A 12496-nucleotide genomic window follows, 5' to 3' on the forward strand; every position below is an offset into this window, starting at 1 on the left:
GATTCGAGAAATAAAATTGCCCCATGGCTCAGTGGCTTAGCCGTTGGAAGATGTTTCTCCACCCTTAGGACTTGAGTTCAAGTCTTGATAGCAACAGATTTAAGGCAGTTTTTTTGTACAACTTTCACCAAAAAATCAAAAGCGCTGAAATCGAACTCATGACCTTGTGGTTAAAGAGCAAGAAACTTACCACCGTGCTACCTTTGCCCATTTGTAAAATATCTCACATACAAAATATATAATATATTCTAAGTTTTCGGGGCCCTATAATTGGGTCCCCCCAGGGCCGGCCCTGCTTATAGTTGTTTGCGGGATGGCCCTGTTTGTTTTGTAGCTTCTCGCGCTCTCTTTGGTAAAATAAATTTACTTGCTAAAAAAAAAGTTGGACTTCTGCCAGTAGAGGTGGCAATTGTCAACCCGAACTAGAACCCACCAGCCACCCATATCCGCTTAGTTATAAGCTGCCCAAATTCACTCATATTCTATTTTGGGTTGTAATTTTAAATGGAACGATAATTTTTTTTAATTTTTAATTTTGGGGGGGGGGGGGGGGGGGGGGGGGGGGGGTGGGTGTTTCATTTGATAATTGCAACAACAAAAATTGTGGCAAACGTTCAAGTTGCCAGTTTGAAAGAATCAGCAATTCTGTAAAAGTCCGATTTCACTTTCGGCCAGGCTGATTCCGGTGCCTGGGCGTTTAGAGTGAACAACCTTCCTCCTCGGGCACAGCAGACGGCCATGTTATGCCGTCGGAAGGAGGGGCTTTCGACTATGTATTCCAATTCATAGTATTTCACGTTGTGCATTGAATCCTCTTTTAAGCTTGACTGTACCAGCGTTCCTTTCACGTCGGATTGTCGGCCTGACCCCGCGATTGACCGAATCACAGTTTCTCCGACTTCCTCGGGTCCTCCGAATGCTTCAATTCTGTGATAAAAATACGAAAGATTTAACTCCCAACGCTTGTTGTCATCGACATTGTTAAATTGTTAAAGAGTTGGGATTTCTTAAAATCTTTTTGTTTTCAGTGATTTCTTTTTCAGTCTTTGGACAATTTTTCCTACTTTCACAGTTCTCCTGAACAGAAACATGAAAAGAATGAAAATGAACCATAAAGATTAGCATGGCCCTAACACAAGGATGTCAAGCAAAAATTGAGAAATGGTCCAAATATTTCTTCCGATAAAGGAAAACCACAATAAAAAATCATCAATGAAACACTACAAAAACCAATTTTCCAACTTTTAATTTTATTTTATTTGTTGGACTATGTTAATGCATCATCTCAACCTATTTTCTATTTATTATGTTTGAGATAAACCATACAAGTAAGGAAAATGTGACTTCCACTAAACTATGAGAAATGGAGGGAAACCTGATTATCTTAGTCATGTCAATCTGAATAAATAAGAAAAAAGTGTCTGCGTGTGAAAAATGCTGTGTTTAGTTTTTTACAATAATGAAGGAAAAAACAAAAGGAAAGGAAAAAGATAATGTGGTTGAAAAGTTAATACTTGTATTTTCGGAAAAGGCAAATAGATGATAAATTGCCAAAATAGATTTTCACGAATGCACATCCTTAATACTTTATCAAATTTGTGTTGAATGAAAGTGTCATTTTATCAAATTTTTACATTAAAACAAGGAAGTACCAAAAGTTTTGCCTAAGTAAAGCATTTTGATGGCCTTCACAAAATGCTTCTAAGTTGTGAATATTTTGAAAGCATAACTAGTAGTTTATGAAAGAGTCGGATCAAACTTGTAACAAAATCTACGCTCAAAATCCGATGGAAAAGAAAAACACAGAGAATTCTCACGAGCAATAGCCGATCAAAAAAAAAAAAATTACTTACGAGAAATCAAGAGGAACAGGAGAGACGATGACACTGACGTTGAGCTCGCCGCTTGAACCTGGTGGACCAAATGCAACCACCGGCTCATTCACATCCCGGCTGCGATTTGATGCAACATTATTGTTTGATAGAACCGGATCAAGTGATCTCTCAAGTTTCCCCGCTGCTCTGTACAGTAGCATCTGATCTCCTACCCAACCTGCTGGGTATATGAACTCTGTTGTTTTGTTTCACGAAAGTTGCAAAAATCCAGGAAAGCAGTGTTAATTTTTCTAGCATTTCACCAAAAAAAGAAATAAATAACAAACATAATTAGCATTCGGATTGTTTTAGTCAAGTTATAACATGGTGTGCTTGACTTCACTTACATGTGATTTCCTTTAAGTTTGCGTCCCATTACTCTTGGCTACTCAAGCCAAATACAAAAATGATGCCATATCTTATAGGGCATTTAGACAACTAGCGCAATCTAAAATAAACTGAAAAAATTAGGGAATGTTTCAATAGTATTTTGGCGATGAGCCAGTGGCCTATACTGATGTCCCGGCTCATTTTTTATTTCTTTTTCCCATTCGGTATGAGCTTACCTACCTATCATGTGAACTCTGTCAACAGAATATTACGTCAGTGATGATGCAATAGTCCTACAACACGAAGTCCATTCCAAGTCCCCAATTAACCAACGCTGCTAACTAGATTGCCTACTCTCGAGCTTCATTTTGCTGTCAATAGTCAATACAGTGGCGTCGACAAAAATAGATTGATTGGGAGTGGTTGGCAGAGCCAACAAGAGAGGAGTTGGGGGAATTAAAGACCCAGTCTCCATTTTTGTGTGCCCATGTGTGTTAGATGGAAAATATACTTATGTATTGATCCACATCTGGGGATATAATCGACTCCCCCCAAGCTTTCATTGCACGTAGAACAAAAACAGTCCAGAAGAAAGTGCCGGCCTTGTGGCAATCAAATACAACAATCTTGAAGTGTTGCTTTCACTGCTAGAGATAGCGTAGTTTTATTACCGGAGCACGTAATTCACCTTCGAAATTCCGACTTTGGACTGAACATGAAAGAGTTAAATCGAAAACAATTACGCTTCCGCTTCAAGTGCTAGAGGAGAGTGAATATAGCATTGCTTCCTGACTGTGTGATTCCCAATGACCACATGTATTAGTGTGTTGCCTACGGTCTTGTATGAGCCTTGAGGGACATTTCTAGGAAAGTGGTTAATTCTAAGCCAAGTGGTATGAGGAAGAGAAAATCATTTAGTAATACACCCTGCTGTAGACCTGGGTAACAAGTCGTGTAGGGTCGTGTTCGTGTCGTGTTAGCTGGGTTCGTGTCACAAACCACCCAACCCGACCCCGACCCATTTAGAATTCGTGTTCTCGAGTCGTGTCATTTTCATGTTTCGTGTCAGAAATGCTCAACCCTAATCCGCTAACTTCGTGTCAGGTTCGTGTCGTGTTATCGTGTTTCGTGTCCGTGACCCAGCTCTACCCTGCTATATATTCACTTTTGACAACTAAGGTTGCTCAATGAGGGATGCGGCTTGGGTGTGAATATATGTTGCGTAATTAGACACACACGGATTGATTTGGAGTGTTTGACAGAGCCAAAGAGGAGTTGGGGGAATCAAAAGCCCACTCTCCATTTATGTGTAAGATGGAAATGTGGGAATTTTGGTGAATGAATTTGGGGGAAATTCGGAGGGTCTCTCGAGGCAACCGGAAGGTCTCTTGTTAGTTCATTGAACCTGGTCCAAGCAAGCTCAAAAGCCAGCAGTTTTAGGCTGGTTATTACCCCATTCAATCGTCCTATTCATGGCTGCATTTGATAGCCCGTATTCACTCCATAGCAACAGTTGAAGAGTCTCTCATTGGCTATATATGGGCATCCCGTTTACAGTGTTGGGTACCAATTCTCAAACAGTATTCAATATAATCAGAGAGTCGTTCTTGTGTGAGAGAGAAGTAGACGCAATTAGTTTGCCAAGGATTAATCAGAGAGTTGTTCGGCAGGAGGTGAATCTGATTTAAGGACATTGTGTATAACACAGGTTTTGGTTGTAATTCTGGATCGGTTTATGTATCTTGTTTACAATGTGTAATTTGTACTTTTGTTGTTATGTAATGTAATAAAATTGTGTTCTCAAGCCATGCCTTGCATATTCCCACAAGCTTAAAAAAGATTTTTTTGATTGGCAATCAGGACAGGCTATGGTGGAGTCTCTCTCCGGGGTGCGACCTTTGAGTAATCTGTTTGGATTGCTCAGCGTTCGGTCTGAAAAAACATAAACATATTCGGCTATGGCCAAGTCCAGTCGTGCACGCCACTCAATCATGATTAGTTGGTAAACTGGATGGGTATGGCCTTGGGTAGACACTCAATCATGATTAGTTGGTAAACTGGATGCCTCGAATTGGTGGATTGATTGGCCTCTGGAGCAGTCTACTCGGCTCTCCTGCTGTGATACTGCTCGGCCATAATCCTATATGTGATCTGCTCCCTGGATGCAGTCTGTGTACTGGGCCTTGTGATCAACTAGTGGTAGGCTTGATACAGCCTTATGTGCTATGCATGAAGTGATCACCCGGTGGTAGGATTGATTCACTCAGCCATAGTATTGTGGTATAGCTAGTATACAGATTGTTGATCCCCACTAAGAGCCAGCCCTCAGACTCCTGCCCGGGGCGCTGCCCCCAAGACCCTTGGTCACGGCCCCCTTAGACCCCCACCAGGGGTGCGCCCCCCGGACCCCGGGGTACGCTGTGTTGTGGGGGTGCCGGACTTAACTTTTTTAATAGATTGTTAATCTATTCACCTAATTAATCGTCTGCTTTTTTATAAAACAAAATGGATGGTGATGGAAAGTTAATGATTTTAGAAGTTAAATTGTCCATGATTGTCTATTTTATAAAATAAAATTTAATTTTTCATATACCTGTCAATGTTAAATTAAGCTGATTTTTTGAATGGATAATCTACTCGGCGAACCCTACAATATGAATGGTTTAGATAACTGGATTGATGCATGGTGGAGCCGTCGACAGAATTTACACTCTTTTATCCAAATCCAATCCATCTAACTATGGTTCGAAGACAGTGTTAGGAATTCAAATTTAATTATTTCCAATTTCGACTTGTACAAATCAAATTCAGTTGCAAAGATAACAAAAGTAATTAATCAATGCCAGTCCAAGAGAACTTACTAACCAAATCCTTCATTTGTCTGGACGTACCGACTGAACCCTCCGATGGGATAAAGCACATCCAGTTTCAGATTCCGGCCGGTCTTCGGCGAGAACCCTAAAAGAAAACTCGTAATTCCTGTGAAATTAGCTCCAACAGCAACCAGAGAGGCCGACCCAATACCAGTGAGGAGCCGGCGCCGGAAACCCGACTCGAGCGGCGCGAATTGCTGCGCTGGAGATGGTCCCGGAGTCTCTTTCCGGTCGCCGGACGATTGGGTCATGCGTATCCGGTTATGGGATTTGGATTTACATGCGTGAAGACACTGAGAAGGGAATGTTGGAGGGCCATTATTCATTCTTTTCTGTTGAGAGAGAGAGCATTAATGGAAGGGGATAGAATCCATAGATAAGGTTTTGCTATAAACGGGGAGTTATCTGCTGCTATATCGGGCCCACTGAAAGAAAAGATTCGGATTCTTCCTGGTCCAAAGTTTAGTCAGGGACCGTCCATTTGTGAATCATAAATCACTATAATCAATGATTCGAATACTTGCTTTCCAAGTATTCTATGCTAAGCACGTACATGTGACGTCACCAATAACCGTTTCGGTTATTACATCACGAATGACCTTGTCGGAGTGCCACGCGGTCGTTTACCACGTGCCAGGAAGGATCGAGAACCTTCCCGAAACCTCCCATAACTAACTCACGCCCGACCCATAACCGTCTACTTGTATTCGGCACCAAGGGTGTGGGTTATGATTGCTCGGGTTAGGTCCAAACAGAATGTGTGGGCTTTAGGCTCGGCCCCCTACGATCGGCCCAATAAGTGTCCGTTGGTCCGTCGTTATTGCCAACCCATTTAACCATTCGAGCTTGGCCCACTACAATCACCAAGTCAAGCCTCGTCGAAAATCATATCGATTGGATACTTTTGTTGTACTTTTGAGACACCTTTTTTATTCCAGTGTTGCGAATTGTTTTTCAAAATAAAATGCATTTACAAATTATATCAAGAAATATCCACTTAATATAATTCTAAGTGCCACTAATGTTAGTTACCAAAAAAAATGTGTGACTAATGTTCTTGACAAATTCTACAAAATAAACGGTCTCGATCATCAAGGTGAGCTCGTAAAGAGTTCACAAATAGTCTAGATAGGACCATCCCATCCCTCTTAGGGTTCCACTTGATACAAATTTTTCTAGAAAAGTCTTGTAGCACCCATTTGGGCTAAATTATTTTCTTGGCATTTTTGTTTGTCTTTTTAATTTTTTTTAGATTAATTGTTAGTGTTGACGAGAGTTCTTTGTACAGGTAAAAAATTATGATAAGAAAATCTATTGAAGATAAAAAAAAAATTCTTAAAATAAGTTGTTTTTAAGGTCTTTTGTAACGCCCCGATTTTTCAAAGAATTTTGGAAGCATTAACCCAAAAATACACTAAATTTTACAAACTATTAGGCCCCTGTTTATCCTTATACAAAAATTACAATTTCAAAATAATACAAAAATCTATGTACATTTATTTAACAAAAGTAACTCCATAGCGACTCTAGTTTTGACACGAAATTCCAAGCAATGTTGGCCCAGACTCCGTTTCAGGGGTCTCGCCTGTATCAACTGCTCCACTGTGGAATCCTGCACACTCTGGCAAATTGAACGCCGAAGCAAACGATTTGCCAGGATACAAACGTATCCTGAGTGATAATTCACTAAGTAGAAATCCTAAAACCCAATACCATAATATGCAGATCAACAATATAATAATTCATAATACACCGAAGGTACAAAATAATAACACATCGTCTTTTTCTTTACTATCCATCATCTTACATGTAATCTAAGGATTCTCTCCGCGAGATCCTTTCCTCCCACATCCACTAACTACAATCGTCTCATGGGTCCACCCTTCCTCTTGCTTGTCCTGCACCAGGGTCCTAGGTGAGCGCATCTAAGTTATGTACCGAGTATGTTCTCACTTAAGACCATAACAGGAGGATCGAGTCATCCCATGACGTATCGTACATTAGGGTCGGACATCCACTACCCCACGCTAACTATAACCGTCTCATGGAACCCATTCTCTTCCTCAAAGAGAAACTTTCCATGACGTATCATACATTAACGTCTCACTAACTATAACCGTCTCATGGGACCCATTCTCTTCCTCAAAGAGAAACTTCCCATGACGTATCATACGTTAGAGTCACAACACCGGGCCCCTCAGGTAACCCATTTCAACACAGGGCCCCATAGGTTACCCTTGCCATCACCATGGCTCAAATCACAATCCACACAATCACACTTCCAGCACTTTATCAATTTCCATTTACTTAACATCGTCTACATGAGTCACTACTCGTAACCACCCAGGGAACCTATTTGTCCAATCTACAGCCACAACAAAATATCACACGGTTCAACATTTCAACTAAAAGTACTAACAACACATAACCATGCGATAAAATTAATCATGTCATAGAATTAATCATGCGAGTAATAAAATAATATTCAGTCAAACAATTAATTATTACACTTAAAATTAAGTCTATTTCTCTCGTTTAGAAATTTTATAAAACATTTTTACTATTTAAACATTTTCTTTAACTCTCATATTATTTATAGATTTTACAAACTAATTTTTTTATTGGAAAATACTTATTTCTAAATTTAGTATTTACTAACTATATTAAATATTAATATGAGATTTTCGTAACAACAAAATTATGCGAGGCTATTCTAGTAAATATTTATTAGAGTTAAAGATTACTAATATATAATCTAAAATATTTCTTGTTTACAATCTAAATAAATTTTTACTTATAAAATATTCTTGTTAATGTTTCATAAATATTTATTTACCCCAATAATTTATTAGACACGTAAACGTCCACTCAAATACAAATTAACAATGCAACATCAATAATAATTTCACAATCAAACACTTGTTAAACGATCATAAATTTTCACAGGGTATAACACTAATCATTCCAGCACAGCCGAACTGAATTTTAATATAATAACAGAACTAAAAATAAATTAACAATTTAACAGCAGATCATCATCTTCAATAAACTTTAAATCTAAGTAACTCCATTAAAATGCAGATAAAGGTTTTGGGTTTTCGGAAAACTACCTCAAACGCGATTCTAAGTTCGGATAAGTGTTGTACGGTGTCCGTAGATCGCCATGGTGGTTTTGAAATCTCGGGGCAGCGTCCAGCGGCATTCCAACAGGGCCCGCAGCAGCGGTGTGCACACACCTACGGCCACAACTCTCTCTCTCTCTCTCTCTCTCTCTCTCTCTTCTAGACTCAACAATAGAATTGGGAGTGAAATAATCTACTGGTGTTCAATTTTCGGATTATGTGGGTATGTATAATGAGAGAGAATAAGATAGTAAGAAGGTGAGAGGATAAGTGTAAAAGTGGTGGAATGAGGAAGGAGAGTGATACTGATAACGATAAAAAGATAGGGGACAAGTGCCACATTTGGGGGGGTTTCAATTCTAATGTATGTGGATGCATGTATGTACAGGGTGAGAATGTATCTGGACGCTTTTATATATATGATGAGAGATAGAGAAGTGGAGAGTTAGTTTGAATAGAGTTCTACTTAGGGTTTAGATAGGAAAGATAAGAGATGAATATGAATCACTGATTTTTTGTATATCTAAAGTTTAAATACATATCTTATACAATAATGCAAATAATATCAATTGCACACATAATAATATATTTTAATTATTCAATCTAATTAATTATTGAATTAGGAATTTAAAAATATAAATTTGTATTAAAAAAAAATTGGGTCAAAAATCCGGTTCGTTACATCTTTAGTGTTGTCTTATCTGAATTTTGTTAAGCTTCATGTCTATATTTTTATATTTATTAGGTTTCTCTCTTCGAGACAAATGTTTGATTTAGGCCTAGTTTCCCAAAATAAGCCTGGAGTTTTTTTTCTTTTGTCTTTATTCAAATTTATTTCGCATTTATTAATTATGCGTCAAATTTTTGTGAATTCTTGATTCGTCTCGATAAAAGGAATTAAAAAAGTAAAAAATTATGACTTTTACCAATTTTATTTTCAAGTCGGTCATTCTCGTTTATAGCAACGGCTTCCCCTCCTCTTCTTCTTCTTCTTCTTCTTCTTCTCCTCCTCTTCGTGTGTGTTAAACCTTTTGATTTAGATGAAAATTGGAGCTTCCAAGTTTCGATTGACTGCGAGTTCTGATCGACAACGAGCTCATTAACGAGTTCCTCAGATGACAACCATCTGGATAGAAGATTGGGTTTTGGGTATGGCCGTATGGGTGTACCGGTAGTAACACACACATTTTTCGATAATATTTTGTAATATCTAAAATAGGAAAAATTTAATATTTTAATAGATGATAGATAGTATTGTTATAGCGTTGACAGAGATGTAGGTAGGTAAAGGAAAAATGTGCATTGTTCACTAGCACTATTAGTTCAAATTTTGTCCAAACGGTGTACATGCTCTTGGATACAGAAATTATTGTTGCACTCTACTTTTTCATTGACTTTCAACACTAAAATTACGCCAAGAAAAATATTAGACGAAAAAAATGTGGGGTGCACTTATAAAAAAGTCGAATGCAAAAAATTACCCTTTAGATAAAGGCATTTTTGCAAAATAAATCGAAAACAAGAAGACATATGTATGATTTTTCAACTAATAATGTTGTTAAATCGATGTAATCAAACATAATACGCTGAGGTGGATTTTGCTGGGGGCCAGTTACATTACCCAAATAATAGTATATTTATATAAATTGAAAATAGTAGCCGTTCCGATATGTTTTATTAGGGCCCAAAACGAAAGGATTCGACCGTTACATCTTAAAACTATCCGTTACCAAAGTATCCTCCTCCTTCCTAGTCATAGGCGTTGAAACATGAATCCCCCTTTGTTTTGACATTCACTTCGGAGACAAACTGAGTTCCCCTCTAGAGAGAGAGAGAGAGAGAGAGAGAGAGAGAATCTCCAAATCCCACTTTTACTCTATCAAATCCCCCAAATCATCCCACCGCACTTATTCTGCTTTCCTTATAATTTGCAAAAATGGTAGCAAGAACCCCACCAAAGCTGAGGAGAATGGTGGCTCCTCTCAACCCCACTCTTCTCAGAGAAACATTGGACAAGGTACAAATCTCTCTCTCTCTCTCTCTCTAAAAGTGTATATATTTTGTTGGTAATTATGTGGGAATATTGTTTGTGAAGGTGGATAAGTGTATGGCTAGATTGCAAGAGCTACAGTACACGGTTTCAGGTGGGACGAAAGTGATCTCAGGTGTGAGCCTAAGTCCTCGCAGTACCAGGGGTTATCTGAGAACAAGCCTCAGGTGCAAACAGGAGTCTTTGAGGTACCAATTTTCGCTATTTCAGTTTTCCCAGCTGATGTTTGAGACAAAATTCCTTCTTGTTTTTTGATCACTTGCACACAAGTTCAAATGGGTTTCCCCTGATTTTGCTCTTCGTTTTGAAGGATCAAGAATTCCAATCCTCGGAAATCTTCACCTGGGAAGTTGCCTACGAATACAGGTCTCTCTCTCCCTCTCTCTCTCTCTCTCTCTCGTATTCACTTACAGATGCATGATTAATCAAAATGGCATCTGGGTTCTCTCTAAATTGCCCCCTCAAATTCTCTACACCGAGAAATTGGTGTACCTCTGTATATTTTGGATAGTTAGATTGTGTGAGAATTTTTGTGTTTTGTAAAATTTTTATGTGATTCAAAAGCAGGAAATACTGAGAGATAGAGGAATTTCGGTACAGGGGAATTGAACTCATTGAATTGCCAATTCCTCAAATTATATCAACAATTTCTCAGATAATGACAAAATTATAGGATTTCTTACCAGGGTTGATCCACCGGCCTTTGGAACACAATTGTGTCTGAAATCATTGAATGTGTGTGGCCCATGTGGTTCCAAACATAGTTGTGCCTGAAACTGTGTTCTAAAGTTTTGCACTTAGCATTACTCTATTTGGTTACACTACTTGTGAATATCTTTTAAAGATTATAATCGAAAAGTGTCCCACAACAATTCTTTTGGATCCGCCACTGGTTCTTACACAAAGCATTTTTTCATGAAATTCTAGTTCTAAAGTACTTCATAACAGGGGAGTGGAGAAGAATGTCGTTGCCGGCAATGCTCGTCGGAGAAACGGTCGGAGAAATCCTACAAGCAAGCCAATTCGCCAGAGAAATAGTAGCAGCAGTATCTTCCAAAACAAAAAAAACCCCACCCCACTCCTCCGACCCGAAAACACCGATCGACTTCCGTCGAAAAAACCAGAGACCAACAAACCCCGAAAACTCCGAAATCCGCGCCCGGAGAAAGAGAGAGAAACAAGTAACGTCCCGATCAACCCGATCGTCCATTTCCCCGTCCCTCCAACGGGCCAAATCCCGCATCGATTTCGTATCTTCGCCTCTCCACAAGAGAGAAATCGACAAGGAAAATTTTATGGAAAACAGAGTAAACAGAGTATCGCCGAGGAACCGGCCGTGGGCTAGAAAAACAGTTCTGTTTCCCAACCCATTGTTCCATTCGTCACCCAACTCGAAGACCCACAAGTTCTGCAAGACAAAGTCGCCGATCATCGCCAGGAATCGGCTGGCGACCCCGCACAAGTTCTTGATCAAGACGAAGTCGCCCCCGCGAATCAAGAAGAGCCCGATTCTCTCGATCTCTCCGGTGAGGCCCACGAGCAGGAATTCGTCGAAAGAGTCGGTGGCGGGGAAGTTGAGAAGGTCGTTCTCGCCGTCGAGGTTGGCGAGCAGATTGGTTTCACCGTTGAAGAGTAGGAAGTTGGTGCAGAGAAGTAGTGATGGAGGTGGTGGGATGACGATGGCGATGAGTGGACTTAAACAGCGTCCGATTTTGACTCCAGTGCGATTTTCTGTTCGAAGAATCTGAAGGGCATATATATATATCTGTTTGATTTTGTTGATTCTGTTTGTTTGAAGATTGGATTGATGATTCTGTTTTGTGTGTTTTGTGGTTTTTTACCTCTGTTTTTTATTTTGGGGTGATATTTTCTTGATGTCCATAGTTATTTTATTCATAAAGTATATTCCTTCTTCGGTGTGGTATATGATTTGAATTTCTCCCCCCAAGTTAATCAGTTCTTCCCTAAATATAATTTTGTTTACCCTCCTTTAAAGAATGTGAACAATATCTTTCTTGTGTAAAATCCGCGGATTCAATATATTTTTTGGTAATAATAAGTTGGCGCTACTCACAAAATTTTCACCATTCACAAAGAGAGCTATGTTCACCCTTATTTTTATTCGTGTTACATGTTTGTATTGTGATGGAACTCTTTTTCAATGCTATTGTGAGGTATCCTATAAATAGAAAAACATCTCCTAATTTAAAAAAACATCTCCTAAACATTGGCGTATATTAAAATGGA

At 39.1% G+C, this 12496-nt stretch overlaps 2 protein-coding genes and 1 non-coding gene across 3 annotated transcripts; 2 read left to right on the plus strand and 1 right to left on the minus strand.

Moving 5' to 3' along the window:
* Positions 1-569: 569 nt before the first annotated feature.
* Positions 570-5467, minus strand: LOC131327312 (psbP domain-containing protein 7, chloroplastic). The gene is made up of 3 exons (XM_058360417.1): positions 5070-5467; positions 1854-2070; positions 570-927 (listed from the first exon to the last, which is right to left on the minus strand). The coding sequence occupies exons 1-3, from the start codon at positions 5401-5403 to the stop codon at positions 615-617; spliced, it is 864 nt and encodes a 287-aa protein (XP_058216400.1). The 5' UTR covers positions 5404-5467; the 3' UTR covers positions 570-614.
* On the plus strand, positions 1073-1176 carry LOC131328080 (U6 spliceosomal RNA). The gene has a single exon (XR_009200365.1). It is a non-coding gene; the product is annotated as a U6 spliceosomal RNA (small nuclear RNA).
* A 4502-nt stretch (positions 5468-9969) lies between the features above and the next one.
* Positions 9970-12202, plus strand: LOC131327313 (microtubule-binding protein TANGLED). The gene is made up of 4 exons (XM_058360419.1): positions 9970-10216; positions 10295-10437; positions 10560-10615; positions 11198-12202. The coding sequence occupies exons 1-4, from the start codon at positions 10136-10138 to the stop codon at positions 11995-11997; spliced, it is 1080 nt and encodes a 359-aa protein (XP_058216402.1). The 5' UTR covers positions 9970-10135; the 3' UTR covers positions 11998-12202.
* Positions 12203-12496: the final 294 nt, after the last annotated feature.

Source organism: Rhododendron vialii, chromosome 5a (assembly GCF_030253575.1).
Source record: "Rhododendron vialii isolate Sample 1 chromosome 5a, ASM3025357v1".
Taxonomy (NCBI): domain Eukaryota; kingdom Viridiplantae; phylum Streptophyta; class Magnoliopsida; order Ericales; family Ericaceae; genus Rhododendron; species Rhododendron vialii.

What these genes read in the sequence shown, in the direction of transcription:
- LOC131327312 (XM_058360417.1), bottom strand. Translation starts at nt 5,403, where the DNA reads ATGAATAATGGCCCTCCAACATTCCCTTCTCAGTGTCTTCACGCATGT. An exon ending in CCAGACAAATGAAGGATTTG is followed by an intron (nt 2,071 to 5,069) that starts GTTAGTAAGTTC and finishes ACAAAACAACAG; the next exon opens with AGTTCATATACCCAGCAGGT. An exon ending in CCTGTTCCTCTTGATTTCTC is followed by an intron (nt 928 to 1,853) that starts GTAAGTAATTTT and finishes TTTTTATCACAG; the next exon opens with AATTGAAGCATTCGGAGGAC.
- LOC131327313 (XM_058360419.1), top strand. Translation starts at nt 10,136, where the DNA reads ATGGTAGCAAGAACCCCACCAAAGCTGAGGAGAATGGTGGCTCCTCTC. An exon ending in TCAGAGAAACATTGGACAAG is followed by an intron (nt 10,217 to 10,294) that starts GTACAAATCTCT and finishes TTGTTTGTGAAG; the next exon opens with GTGGATAAGTGTATGGCTAG. An exon ending in TGCAAACAGGAGTCTTTGAG is followed by an intron (nt 10,438 to 10,559) that starts GTACCAATTTTC and finishes TTCGTTTTGAAG; the next exon opens with GATCAAGAATTCCAATCCTC.